The sequence below is a fragment of the Saccostrea cucullata genome, unplaced genomic scaffold, assembly GCF_032062105.1.
Source record: "Saccostrea cucullata isolate Sc308-1 unplaced genomic scaffold, CSIRO_AGI_Scuc_v1 ctg74, whole genome shotgun sequence".
NCBI lineage: Eukaryota > Metazoa > Mollusca > Bivalvia > Ostreida > Ostreidae > Saccostrea > Saccostrea cuccullata.
In genome coordinates this window covers 951,193-972,156 of record NW_026934212.1, presented here as the reverse complement: position 1 = coordinate 972,156, position 20,964 = coordinate 951,193, and the positions used below count along the sequence as shown (strand labels likewise).

Below are 20,964 nucleotides of genomic sequence, written 5' to 3'. Positions count from 1 at the left end.
TTTACAATATGAATGCTTTTTCCTTTCACGTAAATTGATAATAAAATTGTATATTTTGATTATAAATGTATGTACACTGTATCTATATTTGCCTGGATGCTGTTGAAAATTTATACTTAAATTTAAAAGTTTTACTGTAATAAGTACATGTAATGTTAATTCAGAAAATGTTAAATACTTCTCAAACGTGTATAAATTATAATTATCACCATTAATTATGGCATGTCAAACGTTGCAATATTTGATAATCTTGTGATGTATATTCAAAATCTTGTGATGTATGTTCGAAATCTTGTGATGTATATTCAAAATCTTGTGATGTATATTCAAAATCTTGTGATGTATGTTCGAAATCTTGTGATGTATATTCAAAATCTTGTGATGTATGTTCAAAATCTTGTGATGTATATTCAATATCTTGTGATGTATATTCTAAAACTTGTGATGTATATTCTATAATCTTGTGATGTATGTTCGAAATCTTGTGATGTATATTCTATAATCTTGTGATGTATATTCAATATCTTGTGATGTATGTTCAAAATCTTGTGATGTATATTCAATATCTTGTGATGTATATTCGAAATCTTGTGATGTATATTCTATAATCTTGTGATGTTTATTCAATATCTTGTGATGTATGTTCAAAGTCTTGTGATGTATATTCAATATCTTGTGATGTATATTCGAAATCTTGTGATGTATATTCTATAATCTTGTGATGTATGTTCGAAATCTTGTGATGCATATTCGAAATCTTGTGATGTATGTTCGATAATCTTGTGATGTATATTCGAAATCTTGTGATGTATGTTCGAAATCTTGTGATGTATATTCAAAATCTTGTGATGTATGTTCAAAATCTTGTGATGTATATTCAATATCTTGTGATGTATTTTCTAAAACTTGTGATGTATATTCTATAATCTTGTGATGTATGTTCGAAATCTTGTGATGTATATTCTATAATCTTGTGATGTATATTCAATATCTTGTGATGTATGTTCAAAATCTTGTGATGTATATTCAATATCTTGTGATGTATATTCGAAATCTTGTGATGTATATTCTATAATCTTGTGATGTATATTCAATATCATGTGATGTATGTTCAAAATCTTGTGATGTATATTCAATATCTTGTGATGTATATTCGAAATCTTGTGATGTATATTCTACAATCTTGTGATGTATGTTCGAAATCTTGTGATGCATATTCGAAATCTTGTGATGTATGTTCGATAATCTTGTGATGTATATTCGAAATCTTGTGATGTATGTTCGATAATCTTGTGATGTATATTCGAAATCTTGTGATGTGTGTTCTACAATTCAGTGATGCGTGCAATAAAATTGCATGACGCAACAGAAAAGTAAGGACAATTTTCATTGGTTAGAAATAACGAAAGTAGCCATGGTAGCCGGAGCGGTCGTAATGCACACATTGACACAACTTCGCAAGCATGAAATTGGCGAATTCAACCTAAAGTCAAAATTATAGGTAATAGAAAAATTGTTTTGGTATCAAGAAGCACTAAGTCAGTCATAACGTGAAAAGTGGGAATCAAGAACATTAATTTGATTTGTTTGAAGGTACATCAAAACAATTTAGTGGCTTATTGCTGGACTAAAGGATGTTTTATCCCATTTTTACGTCCTCATATTGTAGTGATGTTGATTAATCGGTATGATTTATTCTATATTGGTGCTAGTTAGAATAATCTAACTGTGTCTCGGGAAAAACTCTCACCACGCAGGGTTCGAAATTGCATGGCCCATTGCAGCTTCATTGACCGTAGCACTAGTCCAGGGACGACTTTGCAATAAATAAACAAATTTGTCCAATTATTTTTATAGTAAATGTATTGAGCTGGGCTCATTTACAGGATAATGAACAAGGACTGTGGTGACAGTTTAAAATCACGTTCAGACGTTTAGAGAATATGTAATACACACAAAAATATCTCAATGGCATGTATAATATTAAATAGTTTTAAAAATAAAATAAAATATAGCTATAGAAATTAACAGCGAAAAATATTTATCACGTATCGTTTCGGGGTAATCCGGTTTTATATACAAACAGAAGTAAATAAACACCGATGCAGCAAGATTAAGGTCAAACGTCTCTGCACTGATGTGTCCTCAGCGGGGAGATTTGCATCAAGTCATTAATGATGTTCCCTGCATTTGTGTTAGCCTGATAGTACAACCTTTATTTATAGAATCAATCTAATTCAAATTAGATGTTAGATCCGCTTGCATACTCGCTACACTAACATCTAACAACATCCCGTTGAGGGTCACGTCAGAGGTCAAATTCTATCAATTAATCAAATCGCAGCTGGCAAAATCATCATATATTGTTGAAGCGAATAAATCTTGAGGCGTTCCGAATTTAACCTCTTACGTGACCCTCAATGGGATGACTTGTTAGATGTTAGTGTGGCGAGTATGCGAGCGGATCTAACATCTAATTTTAATTATATTGTTTATAGAATATGATGCAGACAGGGATACCTGGTGAAAACCTTTCGCACCCGTTGAATTACTTTGTAATATATTAGTCAAAGGAGCCAGGAAAAAATATTAAACAATTTAATATTATGATAAAAATATTCAATTTACTATTTCTTAAGGTGTTGAATGGATTTTGTTTTCTCAACAGCGACTGGTGCACGTACCATACTTTTACTCGTAAACTCAATTTGGCGGTGAAGAAGCAGCATTTTCTGTTGCTCACCGTCGCAATAGCTGAGCATTGCTCTACGAGCAATGTGCCCGGCTAAAAATCATATTTGTAATGATATATCATATTCTAGACTTGACATACAATAAACAATGATAAGAATTATTGTTGCATATCTGCAGTGATTTTCTTTGATCTTTCTGTGGTGATAATTTATCCCATATCACATGTGTGATAATACTTTCCAAACATGCTTCAAAGTTTTTACACTCTTTATCATACAGTTTTAAAGATCAGTTTTATGAGCTCATAAGTATATTAAATGGTTAATTTATCAAAACCTGCATTTAAAAATTCAGAGGTCTTAAGTTAAACCAAATTGTCCAGGGTATTCTTAGTAAGGTATGTCAAAGGTCATGGTTAAGTGACTTTGTAAGGCTGGTATTTTTTCTTTAGTTTTATGGCAATCAGTGCACATGGTAAATAGTATAAAATAACCCTTAAAGGTCTTATGCAAGGAGATAGCTAATTAAAATGAACAAATGTAGTTCTATGTATGATGTATATAGAGACAATAATATTTCTTTTCTTTTTTCATTTTCAGGAACTTTACGTAGGTCTACAGTTTTAATTTTGGACTCATGCACTAGGAATATCATATCAGCAGAATTGTGCCACTGAATCAAAGGGAACTCTTTTTTATTTAGGTACGCATGATCGATGTAACTTCCTCGATGGTGTGTTGGCTGTTTGCCCATGTGTATTTCGGGGTATAGGTATGTTTAGTCTCAATTTTCTTTCTTAAAAGCCGCATAAGGGGTATATTTTTTCTGATCTAAAATTTTGTCTAAGCATTAATCTTTTTTCTCATTCATGAATTATCTGCTGAGAGTCTAGTTAATAAATTTATTTAATTAAAGCTATATAGTAACATATAGTGAAATTATTTCCTTGTGGGAGACCTAAAGAAAATCAGGTTACTCATTTTTATGACAATTTCTTTGATTCAGGAGTAGCCTCCCCTTTTAAAGATCCAAAATGGTGATTTTACAGTGCGGCATGCAGTCTGGTCATCAACGAAGAGTTTTGACACCTGTAATACCCATATTTCTACCATTCACCTCTGTAACCTTTGTTGAGTTCATCAGACTGGTAAGAAAAACAATATTGTTAATTGAAATAATTTTATCAAGATAAATAAAATAATTAATGAAAAAAAAATTACATGAACAGACTCCCTCATATAAGAAAATGTCACATTTTACACATTGCAATTATACATCATTTACATATCCACATTTTCCCCATTTACACATGCAGTTGAATAGATTTAGTGCTTAAGGTAGAGACCGATAGCAATCACGTGATAGAAAGAATTCGCATATTTGCACGTGCTTTTTTTCCGGATTCCGGAACGCCGTCAAATAAAAGTCTCCATTTACACATTATTGTCTATGTTACAAGATGGCCGACGAAGCGATCGAGAAATTTCCTCGACTTAGAAGACAAAGTTACCATACGTATTAAATCTTTACGGTTCTCGAAATTGAAGCATCTTCATGAGAATCGAAATAGAAGTGAGACTGAAGCCGAACATGAACATAATTTTGGTGAAACTACTCCTTGTCCAGTGTCCGCTGCAGCACCACGTGGGTACACCGGCATCGATCTATGCCTGATGTTGTTTTCTGTATAGACATTTTAAAGACCATGACTCTACAGATGTTAATTGGTATGACGGAAGAAGTAAAATTTTTGCAGAACAGATTTTTTGTATGCTGTGTCCGTGTCAGATACATAAGGTGAATATTTACGACTTTATAATATATCGATCATGACTATATGGCGGTCTGCCTAATTGAAGACCTACGGGTAATTGAAGACCTAGAGAAGACCTACGGAAGACCTACAAAAATGTGGGATATATACAGCAAAACTGATTTGATATTCTGATTTAGCATGTCCTAAATATGAAAAATACATGAAAAAGATTTATAAAATGAAGTTTTAAAGTATATTTTTCAAGCTCGGCTATATGGTGCTTGTTTGTTTACGCACAGGTCTGGTACAACCAGTATATTAAGCTTCTATTACTAATAACCTTCATAGATTTTTTCCTTCCTAAAGTAGTTTTATTTAGCTAAAAGTTTAAACTTATTGCATGACCAGACTGTAACTTCTAGAATAGAAGAATAAAACCAGGCATTTCGGGTGTCAGAACATGATAAAGGCTGGATTGGTGCGCCTAACACACGAGGTGGTTTAGTTACTCAGATCAAGAAATGGAAAAACATATTTTGCTTAAATTATTCAAATGCAGAAATGTATAATATTTCTCTGCTTTCGATGGCAGATGCTTTTTAATTATCATAACCCCTTTTATAATTGATAGTGGATATTTTATAACTTGCAAATCTTTTGTCTTTTTGAAATAACAAGCAAATTGTAAAAAGTTGCATTGAAAACTAGAGGTACTGTGAGCAATGAGCTCACTAAATGATACCCCCGCCTCCCATAATGTCGATGTGTTGCTTTATATTGTTTTAGGGTAATGTGTAAAGAGGAATAACTCGTCCTATGAAATGTTATCCAGAAGCTTCTATTATGTGACGTCATAGGTAAACAAAAAATGGCAATGTCCATGTTTTGCTCTGGGAAACCTAAAGTACGTGTCGAATAAAAAAATAAAATAGGAGGTGCACAATGGCAATATGTAATAAAGATTCTGTGAAAGTTTCATTAAATTTCACTCAGTAGTATAAGAGGAGTTGTGGATAAGAGAAAATGCGTAACAGACGGACGGACGGACGGAATTCCCGATCACTATATACCCTCCCGCTTTTCAAGCGGGGGGTATAAAAAAGAAACAACTTTAGGATCAAATGACAAAAAAATAGGGTCAGTCAGGTAGCAGGAAACAAGACTATTTTTTTTAGCCTTATGTAATATTTATGTACCTGTAATAAATTTATGTATGTATTTGTTTTATGCTCAAAAGGGCCCTGATTATAAACAGATATCATATTCATAGATTATAAAAGAAATATTTAATACTACAGGTGAAGCAAGCTATGAACTACACAGTGTATTCAGCTTTCTTTGCTGAAATAATGTGACCAAATCAAGTGTCACCTGGAAAGAGGAATATCAAGGGTGCCTTTTACATTAACTACAAAAATAGCCATTGCTTTGTATTTTTTCTTTCAATTTACACTTGCACATGTATCAGGGAAAATCCAGAAATTTTTTTCAAGGGGGTGGTAAAAAGGAGGTGTTTTATAATACACATGTATAAAAAATTGAAATTTATGATTTTTAGTCCTTGTATTTTTAATTTAAACACCATAAAGTACATACAGTATTATTGTATACATAAAGAAGCATTTTCTTAAGTCAATAATTTCTCAAAGATCATATTAATATTTCAGGAAAGTTCAAGCCAGATCTGCTACAGCAAACTGAACATAAAGTGGCATACTTGTGTGTCAGGAAACGAGGAACATGTATGGCTGGACTGAGAATCTAACCGGGGATCCCTGCATCACTACTTACATGTAGGTGTTCTATTGACTTAAATACACGTATGGTTGAATATTTGTGTATAAACATATAAAAAGTCATGTTGTAAATTGAATTCAATTAAGGAATGTTTTTATAATAAGTTTTGTGTGAAATATTGGTGTGTGAATCACAGACTTGTCACGTAGGCATATTTCATGAAGCTCGCTAGCACTTCATGAAAAATATGCCTACGTGCAAGTCTGTGTGATTCACCAATAATTCACACAAAACTTAAAAACATTCCTTATATTCACATTTTACATGTTTGGAAGCAACTAAAATATACTAAATATTTGATTTTCTCCCTGCTCTATATTGTTGCATTTTTACTAACGTCGCTGCATTCTCATTGTGACGTCACGTTAACGCATGTTTCTCCGTGTATATTTCTATGCGTGAGTATACACAAAAATGGTTTTCAAATCAATTTCACAGTTGGCTTAGTAGAAAAACACGGCGAATGTAAATATAACTGAATAACCAAAAAAATTTTAAAATTTAAAATGTTTTCTAACTTGAATGAAATTGTTTCAACTAAAGCACCAAAGAATTGGTATGATGATATGAAGAAGTCAGTATTGATAAAAATCTTGTAATTGACATGGTTTTTTTAACAATATTAACCTCTTCACATTATCATAGCTAAATTTGCAAAAAAAATCAAAATTGTTAATAAATTCTACATTTTTTTGAAAAAATAGATCAAGCTATTTACCGGTACTTTATTTTGTTTTCATCATGTTACAGATCCCATGGAAATATAGGATCCTTGGCTAATCAAGTGTCATCTGCAGTGTTACAAAAGAATATTGGATTTATATCAATAAGGTAATTAGGGGCAAAACTGAATTAAAACAATGGAATAAGATGTAAAAAGAAAAGTACATGTATTTTAATTCCACATATAATAGTTAGGTTGCTAGTTGTATATGCTTTGGTGTGTCACTGACTGGTACATGTAGTTTTTTATTTCCACATAAACTTGATCCTTTGGTATTAACTCTTGAACAGTTTGTGCTGAGTCTTTGTATTTCATGCTTATTTTTTTTTCCTTTAACCCCATGGTCTTGGCCTTAGAGTGTGGCCTACATTTAGAAACTAAAATATTTGATCTTTATCCTTATATACCACTTTGTTTAATTAAGACAATTCATTAATCCAAATAATTTCCTTGGGAGCAAAAGTGCCCAGATTAATGAGGCTGACTTTATATGCATTTAATTTAAAAAATTCATGATATTATATAAAAAAGGTATCCCAAAAGTGTCTTATATTCATATAGACATAGTCATACTATGTTTGCAGTGTAAGAAAGAAGTGAAACATGTATTTTCATTCTTATTGTATTAAAATATTTTGTTCTTTTCAGAAAAAGAACTACCAGAAGGAGACGGTAAAGAGGAACGGACATATCACACCATAAGACGTGCTTCAAAATCTGAATATACAGAGTGAATTTCGCTTACTGCAGATCCTTGTGAAAGAACACCTTTGTTGTATTGACATAAAAACAACTGAATTGTCAGGATCCTTGAACATGACGCAACTGGCTGCATACGATGGCAATTAAAAATGATTACATGTTTACATTGATCTTTGTTAGCCAATAAGACAAAAAGCAAAATAGCAAGTTTATCCTATTACAGTACATGTACTGAATGTATTCACTTTATTTTTTTGAACTACATCATGAGTTTAAAAATTGTACAGTATCACATACAGTTTATGGTGGGATTCCTCTAACTTTCATGAATCTGTTTGCAAAATCTATACTTTAAAGTTACAAATTATTACCTCTAATAAAATGTTTGTTTTTTTTTTTTTGTTTTTTTTTTGTAAATTATTACACTATTTTTGTATATATGTAATGATAACCAAATCACCCAATTTTCCCACACTTTTTACCATGTATTTAGCATTTTTTTTTTACCATGCTTTAGTGTATTAATATCTGACAACTGATGACCAGGCAGTCTTCATTTAACAGTGTAATACATGTATCTGAATATTTTTAAAACAAGGATAACATGCCGTGGATTGATTCTGTGTTCAAAACTTCATTATCACTTGGTTTTCTTATTTATGTTGTACATGTATTTGGAATAAAAAAGGAATTGTTGAAAGAAAAGTCAAATTAATCATTCTATTGTTGTCAAAGGAAGATAATAAAACCAGTTTACTTAAGCACAGAATTGGTCAAAACATATTGTCATTGATAATTCATCCAAGAATCATATGTATAATAAATCTACAAAGTCAATTTGAACGATATCAAGGAAAGTTCTTATCTTTTTTAATATAAGTGCAAAAAGGTCAAGCAGGGCAACATGTGTCCAGGTGTACCTGTATAAATTGTTTTCTGTGATATAGAATGTAATTTAGAAGAATATTACTTGGAATTTTACTCATTTTCTTTGAAATATTTTGATTAATTCTATCTATCAAAGTCAATTTGAACGATATAAGGAAAACTTCTTATCTTTTTTAATATAAGTGCAAAAAGGTCAACCAGGGCAACATGTGTCTAGGTGTACATGTATAAATTGTTTTTGTGATGCAAAATGTAATTTAGAAGAATATTACAAAGAATTTACTCATTTTCTGTGAAATATTTTGATAAATTCTTGATAATCTCTCTTAGTCACCATATTCTTCAAAATTGCAACCTTCTAAAGGAAGGGGGTAGGGTAGGGTGTAAGATAATAAACTTGTTCCAGGTTGAATTTAAATCCCATTATGTAGTATGATTTTTTTCTAAAATTTAAGACACTTATAGGCTAACTATAATATGCAATAAAAAAAGAAATTTGATGGGTAATTTTTTCACAGTGGAAGCAGAAGTGTGAGACTTTGTGCAAGGAATAGGCAATATTTTAACCTAATTTGACCATGCATCTTGGTAATTGTAACTCTGTTTTTCGCTAACAATGCTTGATAAATTTAAGATTGATGTCAAATATTAATCAATACAGACAGATGTTTGAATTCATATAAGACAAATGATAATTGATATACCAATAAAAAATTTACAGCCCTTTTCATATCATATTATTATATTATTTTACCCTGCTTTTTCAGCTCTTCGGTGGTTGATGAAGGCTATATTAAAATTGTCAAATTTCTCTAAAACTAGCCCGATGACCTGCCCTGAATTTTTGATATGATTTAGAACAAGGACTCAACAGAAACATATAAAAAATTCAGAAAAATTCAATGGGTAGTTTTTTTGTTGACAAGCTATCAATCTCTACCTTAATAATACATAGCAACAATTATTACATGAATCCTAAGACAATTCACAAAATACATGAATGCATTAAACTGTGAAATACAGATTTCGTACATTTAATTAAAATGCACAGCATCAGTACCCCCCCCCCCCCCCCTTCACAATCTTGCAGCTTTCTTTTTAATTCAAAGTCACTAGGCAACACTAAAGATTTCCACTTATTGCTTTTCAGTCCAAGACAGGAAGTTGAGGAATAAAGTTGACAAGACATCCTGAACTGTCCTCGCTACCAGCTTATGAGGGAACCAGCTGCAGTGGACAAAGTACGTTACATCATAGGATAATAGGTAAGTCTCCGGAGTAGTGTTTGTAGCAATTCTCGTACTTGGTCCTGCATCGAAGATTCAGGACTATTGATATTTATCTCTGCATGGTTTGGTTCTTCCCAGAAACATGTTACTGGTGGTGGTCCCTATATTCTTCTGGCTTTTGTGGTGAGGAATGTTTCATTTCTAGCTCTTTTCTGATCACATTTTGTCTATCTAGCTGTTTGTCTGTCTGTCTGTCCATCTGTCTGTCTGTAAACTTTTCATATTTTTCGACTTCTTCTCTAGAACCCATGGACCAATTTCAACCAAACTTGCCACAAAGCATCCTTGGGTGAAGGGGATTCAAGTTTGTTCAAATAAAGGGCCACACCCTCATTCAAGGGGAGATAATTGGGAATTAATGAAAATTCGATGGTATGTTTTAAAAATCTTGTTCTCAAGAACCACTGTGCCAGGAAAAATGAAACTTATGGAGAAACATCCTCAGGTAGTGTAGATTTAAATTTGTTCAAATCATGACCCCCGGGGGTAGGGCGGAGCCACAATGGCTGACCAAAGTTTAACATAAAAATATATAGGAAAATTCTTTAAAAATCTTCTTCTCAAGAATGACAAAGCCATAATTGATCCTATTTATATGGAAGCATCCTCAGGTAGTGTCGATTCAAGTTTGTTCAAATCATAACCCCCGGGGTAGGGCGGGGCCACAATGGAAGATCAAAGTTTTACATAGAAATATAAAGGGAAAATCTTTAAAAATCTTCTTCTCAAGAACAGCAAAACCCTGATTGATCATATTTATATGGAAGCATCCTTAGGTAGTGTAGATTCAAGTTTGTTCAAATCATGTCCCCCGGGGGTAGGAAGGGGCCACAAAGGATGATCAAATTTTATATAGAAATATATAGGAAAATTCTTTAAAAATAACCTTCTCAAGAAAAGCAAAGCCATGATTGGTCAAGGGACTACTTTTGGATTTAAACTTTTCAATAAAAAACCAATTTTTACTTTTTCCTAGCCACAGTGCTCAGGTGAGCGATGTGGCCCATGGGCCTCTTTTTTTTTTTTTTTTTTTTAAAAATGATCAATCATTAAATATAAATAAATCAGTTGTTAAAAAATTTGCTTCATATTTGAAGTGCTTTAAACCGACCCTTTGATGAAAGTGACCAGTGTTTTTTGCACCTTGGAAGGTTTATTGGTAAAATATAAGAAGGAAGTTATGATTTTGGTGTTACTATTGTTGTTATTTAAGTTTGATTTGATTTTTATATTACGAGTATTATGAAACTGTTATTTTGTTACTGACCGATGGTTAATTTTAATTGTGAACAAATGTACAAAGATGAGGAGTATAATATAGTTGGCTATGTATATTGCCCAATTTTTTAACATACTATGTAATAAATATTAATAACAACCTTTGAATAATTGGAAAGACAATATTATAAATATGATAGCATTTTTGTACATGAGCATACATTTTTGAAAGGAAAAATAAATTATTCAATTGCATTAAAAAAAAAAATTTTGTTTCATATTCTTGCGAATTATCAGATCATTCTTCTATTATTTAAATACTCTGTCATTATGAAACCTTGTTAATAATTAAGTAAATATTAATTGTACATTTGCACCAATTTTTACATGGCATTTTCACACTAAGAATGCCACGTGCAAAATTATATACAGGAACAATTCTGAACAAATATATGCAAGTGAGTTGTAAATTTGATATGTAATGCATACATTACAAAAACCCATGACAGTGTTCACTAAAATGAAATGTATGGACTCTTATATAAATACTTGGTATATGTGATATGGATATTATGGATGATATTTTTGAGAATGACACAAGTAATGAAATTTTTCAGCATTGAATTGGATTCTTGAACCAGAGCCATGTGAACCTGGTCCACCTGTACCTCTCATTGACCTGTTAACATCACCAGAGTATGTTCATTCTGATACCCCTATGGTATGGTTACAGCATGCATTATCCCTGAATCCTTTAAAAGAGCTGCATTGGCAACGAAACAACCCAATGTGGTCGATTGTAAGGAAATATAGCATATCAGCTTCCATCTTTGGTGCAGTTCTCAGTTCTAAGCAAAGGCGGTAAGACGTGTGATTAAATTTTTGCGAAAAAGACTTAAAATTACAGTCAAACTTTGTTATCTCAAACCCATTATCTCATATTTCATGGATATGTCAAAGTAATTTTGAAGTCCAAACCATTTATAAAAGACTTGGACATTTTATTCTTGATAACTCTTTATGTATTATTCTTGAATCCACGAATATTTCCAACATTTTTCTTGGTCTCATTGAGTTTGAGATAATGAGGTTCGACTGTAATGACTAGATATTTGTACAGAAAGATGCAGGAAATATAAGATTAATAACCAAAAATCATATTTTCTTCTCCAGATTGACATTGTCACTGAAGAAACAGCTGATGTCGGCTTACAATCTGGAGTCCATCAAGGCTGTTGCATGGGGTATCACTCATGAAGATGATGCTTTGAGAAAGTATGAAAAGGACTTTGATGCAGCTGTAGAGCAGTCAGGTATACAGCACAAAATAACATTCATTCAACCTCTGACATGTTAACATTCAATGTGTCAAAACAAATAACAGGACTTATCCTGGTGACAAACAGAAATCAATTACTGAAGTCTAATTGTAAAAAAAAAACTAGAAATATGTCCATAGGACATGAATGCCCCACCGAGGATATATTAGTAAAGCAACATGAAATTTGTACATGTATAAAATTTGATCAGTTTGGTTCAGGCAGGGCTTATAGTTAGTTGGGAATAAAAATGTAGGTCCAGCATCCAAAGCAAGTCTGGTAGTGTCCATCCCTAGATGCATCATCCATGCAAGTTTGGTTCAGGTAGGGTTTATAGTTACTTGGGAATGAAAATATAGGTCAGATCCAGCATCCGAAGCAAGTCTGGTAGTGTCCATCCCTAGCTGCATCATCCATGCAAGTTTGGTTTAGGTAGGGCTTATAGTTACTTGGGAATGAAAATGTAAGTCAGATCCAGCATCCGAAGCAAGTCTGGTAGTGTCCATCCCTAGATGCATCATCCCTGCAAGTTTGGTCTAAGTAGGGCTGATAGTTCCTTAGGAATAAATCTGCTCAAAAAACTTCAACCTGGTCACTCATCTGGAAAATGTAGGTCAGATCCAGCATCCGAAGCAAGTCTGGTATTGTCCATCCTTAGATGCATCATCCAAGCAAGTTTGGTCTAAGTAGGGCTTATAGTTCCTTAAGAATGGACCTGCTCCAAAAACTTTAATTTGGTCACTCATCTGGAAAATGTAAGTCAGATCCAGCATCCGAAGCAAGTCCGGTAGTGTTCATCTCTAGATGCATCATCTATGCAATTTTGTATCAACATGTAAAGTTTGATAACACCATCTTGAATGGTATGTTTAAAACTGAGCTAAACACTATTTAAGAAAAGTCAGGTCAAGGTCAAAGGAAAGGTCAAGGTCAAAAAATGTTGATGCAGTTGCATAGCTCTCATCAATATCTATCAGCATATGAAGTTTGATGAAAATATCTTGGATAGTTTCTTTGAAACTTAGCTTTGAACAGAGCTAAACACAAAGTGGGACGGAAGGACAGAAGGACGGAAGACGGACATGACAAATACTATATGCCCCGGCCATATTCATGGCGGGGCATAAATATTCAGTTACCAACATATTCCAGAAAATTTGCTTTTTGAAGTGGAAGGATTATAAAAGCTCTACTTACACTTTGTTTGCATTACAAAATCAATTGTATTATGGTTTGTTTGCATTCAGTAGTATTATAATTTTTTCCGAAAAGGATATGGTTGCATGAATCCGGAGTGTTGGGAGCTTCACCTGATGGCTTAAATGTTCGACCACCAACATGCAGTGTATTTTATCAAACTCCAGAAGCCAAAGACGCCATTCCTGATATTGTAGAGGTGAAGTGTCCATATACAGCATCGTCTTCAACAGTAGCAGATGGGACACAAAATTTGAAGGATTTTTCATAGGTAAATAACATTAAAAATCTGTATTGTCCAGTACTTTGAAATTAAAATTCTTGGTGAGTAAATGATTTCAAAACATGTATTAATTTACAAGTGCAGCTGTTCAATATGGTATGAAGATATTGAAAAAGGAGGGGATATGTACTGGTATAACACAACTTAAGTGTTTTTTGATTTTTTTTTAGATCTTAAACAAGATACCCTGTGCCTGAAAACCAGTCACCCATACTATCATCAAATTCAAGGCCAGCTACACATATGTAACAAAACATTCTGCGACTTAATTGTGTGGACAAGAGTAGACTGCATTGTGATTAGAATAGTAAAAGACATTGAATGGACAGCAAATGTTCCAAAGCTGATAGATTTCTACATTAACATTTTCATTCCAGCACTGATGGAAAACTGAGTTCTGGTTTGAACTTCTTGACACTTAGTTTTGTACCTCTAGAATTTTCTAACAATGGAAAATGGGTAATCATGTTAAATGTGTTGAATGTTCCTAAGTCTCATAAATGTATGATATGATATGTCACAATCCATCATAAAACTTCTGGCTTATAAGACTATTTTAAATAGCAATGATGATTAATAAAATGTATGTACTACATAAAAAAAGAATATCAAAATTTAGAATCATTTTATTAATGAATTGAAGATGTTATTCTCAAAGTGAAAATGTAACATTTTTGTAGATAAATTGTTGAAAACATGAATTTGTTGAGTTGTGCTTTAAAGGTAAATATACTTTAAACTAGAGATTTAAAATTATAAGTAAACCCTCTTCCAAATTATATTGTCAAATGAAGAATGGAATTGCCAAACATTCTTGTAATAAATCCATGCTAACAAAAGGGATTTTCATTTTCTGAAGTACATGTATTACAACATACTACAAAGTTAACAAATATAACCATTGACATTGATAACAAATCAAAATTTGCTTATCCCTTGCACTTTGGTATGAATATCTTCACTGTTTAGTGTATACTGTCACACGCCAATGCAAATTTATAATAAGTACATGTATCTTTAAGTAATTTCTTTCAAAAGTGGAGCTTGCAAGTTTACAAGACAAGAACAGAGTTGAAATATTTTTGTTGAGATTGGTCTGTAAGTAGATGGTATGTGACGGAGAATCTCGTAATTCTTTATCCTCTCGTTGGCTCTTTCCACATGAATAAGTGCTTTAGCAATCTTGTAACACAGTGCTGCTTCTTGTATGGTAAACTGGCCTCGTGTCGATAAAAGAGCTTTTATAATTAAGCAGACACCCTGGGGCAACTGGTCATGGATGGTGAAACCTTTGACCACCAAAGTAAGGTCTCCAGCTTTGAACTTTCGTAAAACTTGGCTGTGACGTACAATACATGTAGCTACATCAGAAGTAGAACCTGGGTATAGCATGGAGCAAAGTGTAAGTGCACCAATTGGAGGCACGCAAGTTACTGCTTTAAAAGTATGGCAACTTTTGTACATACTTTAGGCCATGGCCTGATTATCCATATGTGTTGGGATGTCCTGGGTTGTTTCAATTGCATCCATGGATGCTCTAGCAGAGGAAAAATCCTCAAAAGATTTTGGCAGAGACCCTGAAAAAAAGTTGGAAAAAAATTAATTTGATTATTTGTAATTGTGTAAAAAAAATTGTGTTACAGTCAATCTTTCAAGAATACAATAAATTTAACTGCAATAAATTTTTGCAAGTCATTATGATAAATTTTAAAACAAACCTTTGCATTTAAGCTGACTTGGAAAACATTCTACGCTACATTCTACACTACGCCATCAGACAGCATCTTGTATAGGGAAAAGACCACTAATTATTTTCCCATAGAACTCCCTACAAACCTTAGGCCCTCTCAGTACTTTACTATGACAATTTCAGAAAAATCTTTAGCATCATTTCAAACTTTGTTCTAAGCCCTAACAAAAAATACTGAAAAAAATATATGGTCCCATGGTGTATATAGGTCAAAATTGCAGTTATTTTCAACTTGTAGAGATTCGCAGTAAATAACACGCGGCATAAAAAATCAACCCCCACTCCTAAAATCTTCCCTGGCATTTCTATAGTTTCTGTAATATTCCCTCATCCCATCATTTATTTCAAAGGTCATTAATTTTACTTTAAAATGAAAGCAATTAAATACCTGATTTCAGCCAATGGCGTAACGCCTACCCATTCAGTATTCGGTTTAATGTTCCTTAACAAACAAAGCCATGTGTGCATGCGGGGATTTGGTGCTCTCATTCCTATACTTACATACTTATCTGTCCCAGAATTAGTCGACTCAATTGTGGTAATTTCAAAGACTATACACCTACCTGTGAACATGTATGAAATTTGAGTCCTGTGACTTCAGTGTATTGGATACTGTGACCATCTCAAATGATGACACCTTACTGCTACCAGCACAATTCAAAGGAGTGGATGACGTCTGGGCCCGTGATGATATTTGGATATATTGGTGACTGTAATAAATAAAATATTTGTACAATGAATTGTTTTTGTGCTTTAATGTTAATAAAGTGATATTAAGTCAAAATTGAGTCAATAATTTCATAAGGGTGGATTCTACCCAGAATTAGGTAAAAAGCTCCAAAATTGGATAAATCATAGTTAATTAAGCAAAATTCAAAGGTTTTAAAAAGACTGATATAGAATTTTTTTATTCTTATGCAAAGTATAATATTTAAGACTCTGATATACTAATTGATTCTTATCTAATCCCTCCTATTGCTTAAGTATGTACAAAAAAGTTTCCCCACCCCCCAGTGAAAAACACTTAAAGAAATAGCAGGTGCCCCCTTTTATTTTTGTTTACAATTAATTTAGACAAGTTTAAATCAATCCTTTTGATAACAAATCAAAGTTCAGTGTCTGTAGTCTTATACATTACAATCAGAAGCTACTTTTTGAATTTTATTCTAAGAAAAGGAGAATTTAAATAATTTTTTTTTAAAAATTAAAGAAAAGCAAAAACTGACTTCAAACCCCAAAATGTACTATACGATAAGAGGCTGGAAAGTTAATAAATAAAAAATTTACCTGAATGTACAGAAAACTGTCCAACAAAATACATCGGGTGGGTAGGGAGTCTCCATTTTCTTCTTATACATGTATAGAGAAAATGCCCCTGCTGATCAGAGACCTAACACTCCCAAGTAATAACAAAATATGTTAACATAACAGTCAATCTAAGATGTTCATCCCTCAATGGCAACAAGTTTTTATTACAGTAACTGAAATTGTTAGGAAATAGGAAATCACAATTGGAATTCCTTTAAATGTACCTTCTCTTCGTTGTATTTAATATCGTGGATTGATATTGGCTTCCTTTTACTAGACTCTATCTTTAGGGCAAGCAATTCCTTTTCCAGTTGTATTTCTGTTGAGAGGCGCTGCATTTCTTGAGTACAGTTAAATGTGCAGGATGCTGAGTAGTTGTGCTCTGATATCAACTGAAAATATATTGTAAATCATGTACAGTTAAAAGAACTTTATATATTATTAAAAATTATTGAAAATGTTTCAGTGTTGGTCATTTGTCATCATTGGTGTTTTAAATGAGCTTTACTTTTTCTTGATATTGACATTTTGGTGCTTGTGGAATCTGCAACTGGTCCATCCGTGAAGATGACAGGGACTCCTCACTTTTGAGTTTTTTCCTCCTTTGTAAAATAATTAAACTTGAATTATTTTTTTATTCAGTTGTAAGCTACTCTGTTTATACATGTACCCTTTTAAAGATTTTTAGTAAAATATTCTCACAGACCTGCCTACCCTTTTCCTTTTAAGGGTGTAATTTCAGTAAAATTTTGGTGGAATTTCAGAGGTAAAAGCGTAATCAATCATATTTTCCTATTTTGTTGTTTTACTATAATAGTTTTTTACTTTCTTTCAAACCTACCGAAATTGTACATTACTAAACAAACCTGGTATAAACTTTTTCCTTTTTCCAATCATCTATTGGCAAAAAAAGTTTGTAAAATACCAGTATCCTTTATTAAACTCAAATCAAACGCACACCCTAAATGAAGCATGAGGTCAATTTGTATCAAATCACTTAATGGAGGGCTTGCGTTTGCATGTTTATAAAAATTGTACATAATAACACTTTTTTTCTTTTTAACACTCGTATTTCTGTATCTTATTCAAAGCAATATTAAAATGAACTTAATTGAGCATAGAAATGGGTATACTTATTGCAATATCCTTTAATAGTTTACATAAGCAGTGCCTTTTTGAGTTCTTCGTTGACCGGGTGGCGCAGTGATTAGAGCGTCTGCTTCAGAGTCGCGAAGTAAAGTCCATCCCGAATCTTCGGTATACCGGTTTACATATAACTATTACGTATATAACGTTAGTTATCAAACTGATCCTCTGTTAATTTAACTAGAACTTCTCATTTCATTTCAGCAGGTCGTACTTTGACTCTAAAATTTAGACGTTATTATGGATTTAAACCAAAATATCAAAAGCGTAAAATTAATATCAGTGGCGTAATGGCGTAATTTTGTGGTAAAAAGCGGAAGAATTAAGCCAAAAGCGGAAGGGTAGGCAGGTCTGTTCTCAATTAAACTCCACCCACCCACCATCCAAAAACAAGATGTCGGTCATATTTTGAAAAATAATTTCACCTTTTTGTACATTCAGGATCAGAGAAATCCATGGCCTTTCCTTCATTCCATGCAAAATATGCAGGGTCCCCCTCCTTCTTACCATCCTTAAAGTGGCTGGAGCAGAAGCGATCATTCTGATCTCCTGGTTGGCGATCAGCTCGTCTAAAAATATACATTATAGAAAGATTGAGTGAAGGAGAATTAAAAAGCAAAACATGTTCATTTAGCATGTTATTATCAAATAGCCTAAATGACTTATTTTTTCATTATTTTTTTTTTAAATATTACATTTACTTGCAAGTACAAGATAACCATGTGCATAACATTAACAAACGGTAGCAGTATTTGGTAGTAATAATACGAAATAAAATGTAATAAAAACAGCTGTTAAACAAAAATTAATCTTGCTACAAATTGCACAGTTTTTGTAGTATGTACTCTTCATTATTCTTCTGCTATATTGATTACTACGATATTTAACTTTTTAGCATGCATGTATAAATACTGTATCTGACAATGCAGCATCGTGACATATATCGTTACAAGTACCTTCAAATTTTGTCAATATATCTACGTTTACTGAGTTTTTTCCCTAGCAGGCCGAAATATCTCCATCATGTCACCAGGAACAACACTCGTGCATTTAGTAATTAGTGCTGCAATAAACAAACTGATGTGTTTTTTCTCACCTGCATGGTTTTCCCGACGCTTCAGCTACTTTCGTTATTTCTAACCAATGAAAATTGTCCTTACTTTTCTGTTGCGTCATGCAATTTTATTGCACGCATCGCTGAATTGTAGAACACACATCACAAGATTTCGAATATACATCACAAGATTATCGAACATACATCACAAGATTTCGAATATACATCACAAGATTATCGAACATACATCACAAGATTTCGAATATACATCACAAGATTATAGAATATACATCACAAGATTTCGAATATACATCACAAGATATTGAATATACATCACAAGATTTCGAATATACATCACAAGATATTGAATATACATCACAAGATTTTGAACATACATCACAAGATATTGAATATACATCACAAGATTATAGAATATACATCACAAGATTTCGAATATACATCACAAGATTATAGAATATACATCACAAGATTTCGAATATACATCACAAGATATTGAATATACATCACAAGATTTTGAACATACATCACAAGATTCTGAATATACATCACAAGATTATAGAACATATATCACAAGATTGAACATATATCACAAGATTATAAAATATACATCACAAGATTTCGAATATACATCACAAGATATTGAATATACATCACAAGATTTTGAACATACATCACAAGATATTGAATATACATCACAAGATTATAGAATATACATCACAAGATTTCGAACATACATCACAAGATTATAGAATATACATCACAAGTCTTAGAATATACATCACAAGATACTGAATATACATCACAAGATTTTGAACATACATCACAAGATTTTGAATATACATCACAAGATTTCGAACATACATCACAAGATTTTGAATATACATCACAAGATTTTGAATATACATCACAAGATTTCGAACATACATCACAAGATTTTGAATATACATCACAAGATTTTGAATATACATCACAAGATTATCGAATATTGCAACGTTTGACATGCCATAATTAATGGATGCATTTGTATCATTGATTAAGGAACACGTTGGTCATGTTGAAAACACCATCAATTTATGAGAAACATTATTCGGTTATGACAAGGAGCAGACGGCGTGACCGGCCGACAAAAGATGCTTACTCCTCCATGGCACCCCATCCCACCTCTGTTGTTTTATAGGTCCATGTTCATGCTGCTAATGATTTGTGTTGTTGTTATGTACGTGTACTTTTAGTTATCTCCCTATTTAATTAAATGTGTATATTGCTAGAAATTACATAAAGTTATGACACATAATTTGAAACAAAATGAAAAGCAATTGATATTTTTACATACTTTCCAAAGACGTGATTGGATACGTTACAGAGACTTTATTTTATCGTTGGAGATGGTCATGTACGAGGGTTGATCCAAAAGTTCGTGGAATTTCTTTCTAAAATTTTATCGTGATTTGATGAAAGCAAACAACTTGGATATTTATAATATAGAGTCATATTGCAATAATATTGGAAAATTTCACCACTTTCCAATTACCAATAAGTTCACCAGCTTTCTGAAAATGGACTGTTGTGAAACCCGGGGGAGACTTCAACGTTACGTCAAGTTTGATATGTCACGTCACGTTATGGAGGCATCTCACCCAAATGTCCAATTCGAATACGTATTTCTACAAAATGTTGCCTTTTTCTCCATTTTTTTCTCAGAAGGAAAGCCTTGGTATCCTCTCGCACCAACCTATCTTCATTTTTTCACTCATATTTTAAAATACATGTACTACCAATCTTTCCATATGATGTTACAATTTCAGTAGCAATGTCAAG

At 32.6% G+C, this 20,964-nt stretch overlaps 1 protein-coding gene and 2 long non-coding RNA genes across 6 annotated transcripts; 2 read left to right on the top strand and 1 right to left on the bottom strand.

The window, feature by feature from the left end:
• Positions 1–1,204: 1,204 nt before the first annotated feature.
• On the top strand, positions 1,205–14,473 carry LOC134240169 (uncharacterized). 3 transcript variants are annotated; one of them, XR_009986379.1, is made up of 9 exons: positions 1,205–1,501; positions 3,294–3,302; positions 3,397–3,465; positions 3,700–3,841; positions 9,712–9,826; positions 11,686–11,929; positions 12,242–12,381; positions 13,660–13,855; positions 14,038–14,473. It is a non-coding gene; the product is annotated as an uncharacterized LOC134240169 (long non-coding RNA). The 3 variants fall into 3 exon arrangements; XR_009986378.1 differs by lacking the exon at positions 3,294–3,302; XR_009986380.1 differs by lacking the exons at positions 3,294–3,302; positions 11,686–11,929 and having other exon boundaries at positions 1,208–1,501.
• LOC134240170 (uncharacterized) lies at positions 4,099–9,288 on the top strand. The gene is made up of 4 exons (XR_009986381.1): positions 4,099–4,491; positions 6,118–6,243; positions 6,998–7,078; positions 7,620–9,288. It is a non-coding gene; the product is annotated as an uncharacterized LOC134240170 (long non-coding RNA).
• Positions 14,474–14,698: 225 nt separating the features above from the next.
• On the bottom strand, positions 14,699–19,469 carry LOC134240167 (uncharacterized). 2 transcript variants are annotated; one of them, XM_062722272.1, is made up of 7 exons: positions 19,028–19,469; positions 18,497–18,640; positions 17,434–17,527; positions 17,150–17,317; positions 16,905–17,007; positions 16,181–16,327; positions 14,699–15,444 (listed from the first exon to the last, which is right to left on the bottom strand). In XM_062722272.1, the coding sequence occupies exons 2-6, from the start codon at positions 18,526–18,528 to the stop codon at positions 16,275–16,277; spliced, it is 450 nt and encodes a 149-aa protein (XP_062578256.1). In that variant the 5' UTR covers positions 18,529–18,640; positions 19,028–19,469; the 3' UTR covers positions 14,699–15,444; positions 16,181–16,274. The 2 variants fall into 2 exon arrangements, with proteins under 2 accessions (XP_062578256.1, XP_062578257.1); XM_062722273.1 differs by having other exon boundaries at positions 19,053–19,469.
• Between the last annotated feature and the right edge of the window lie 1,495 nt (positions 19,470–20,964).

What these genes read in the sequence shown, in the direction of transcription:
- LOC134240167 (XM_062722272.1), bottom strand. Translation starts at nt 18,528, where the DNA reads ATGGATTTCTCTGATCCTGAATGTACAAAAAG. An exon ending in GATCCTGAATGTACAAAAAG is followed by an intron (nt 17,528 to 18,496) that starts GTGAAATTATTT and finishes TATTTTACAAAG; the next exon opens with GAGGAAAAAACTCAAAAGTG. An exon ending in ACAGTTTTCTGTACATTCAG is followed by an intron (nt 16,328 to 16,904) that starts GTAAATTTTTTA and finishes TATTTATTACAG; the next exon opens with TCACCAATATATCCAAATAT.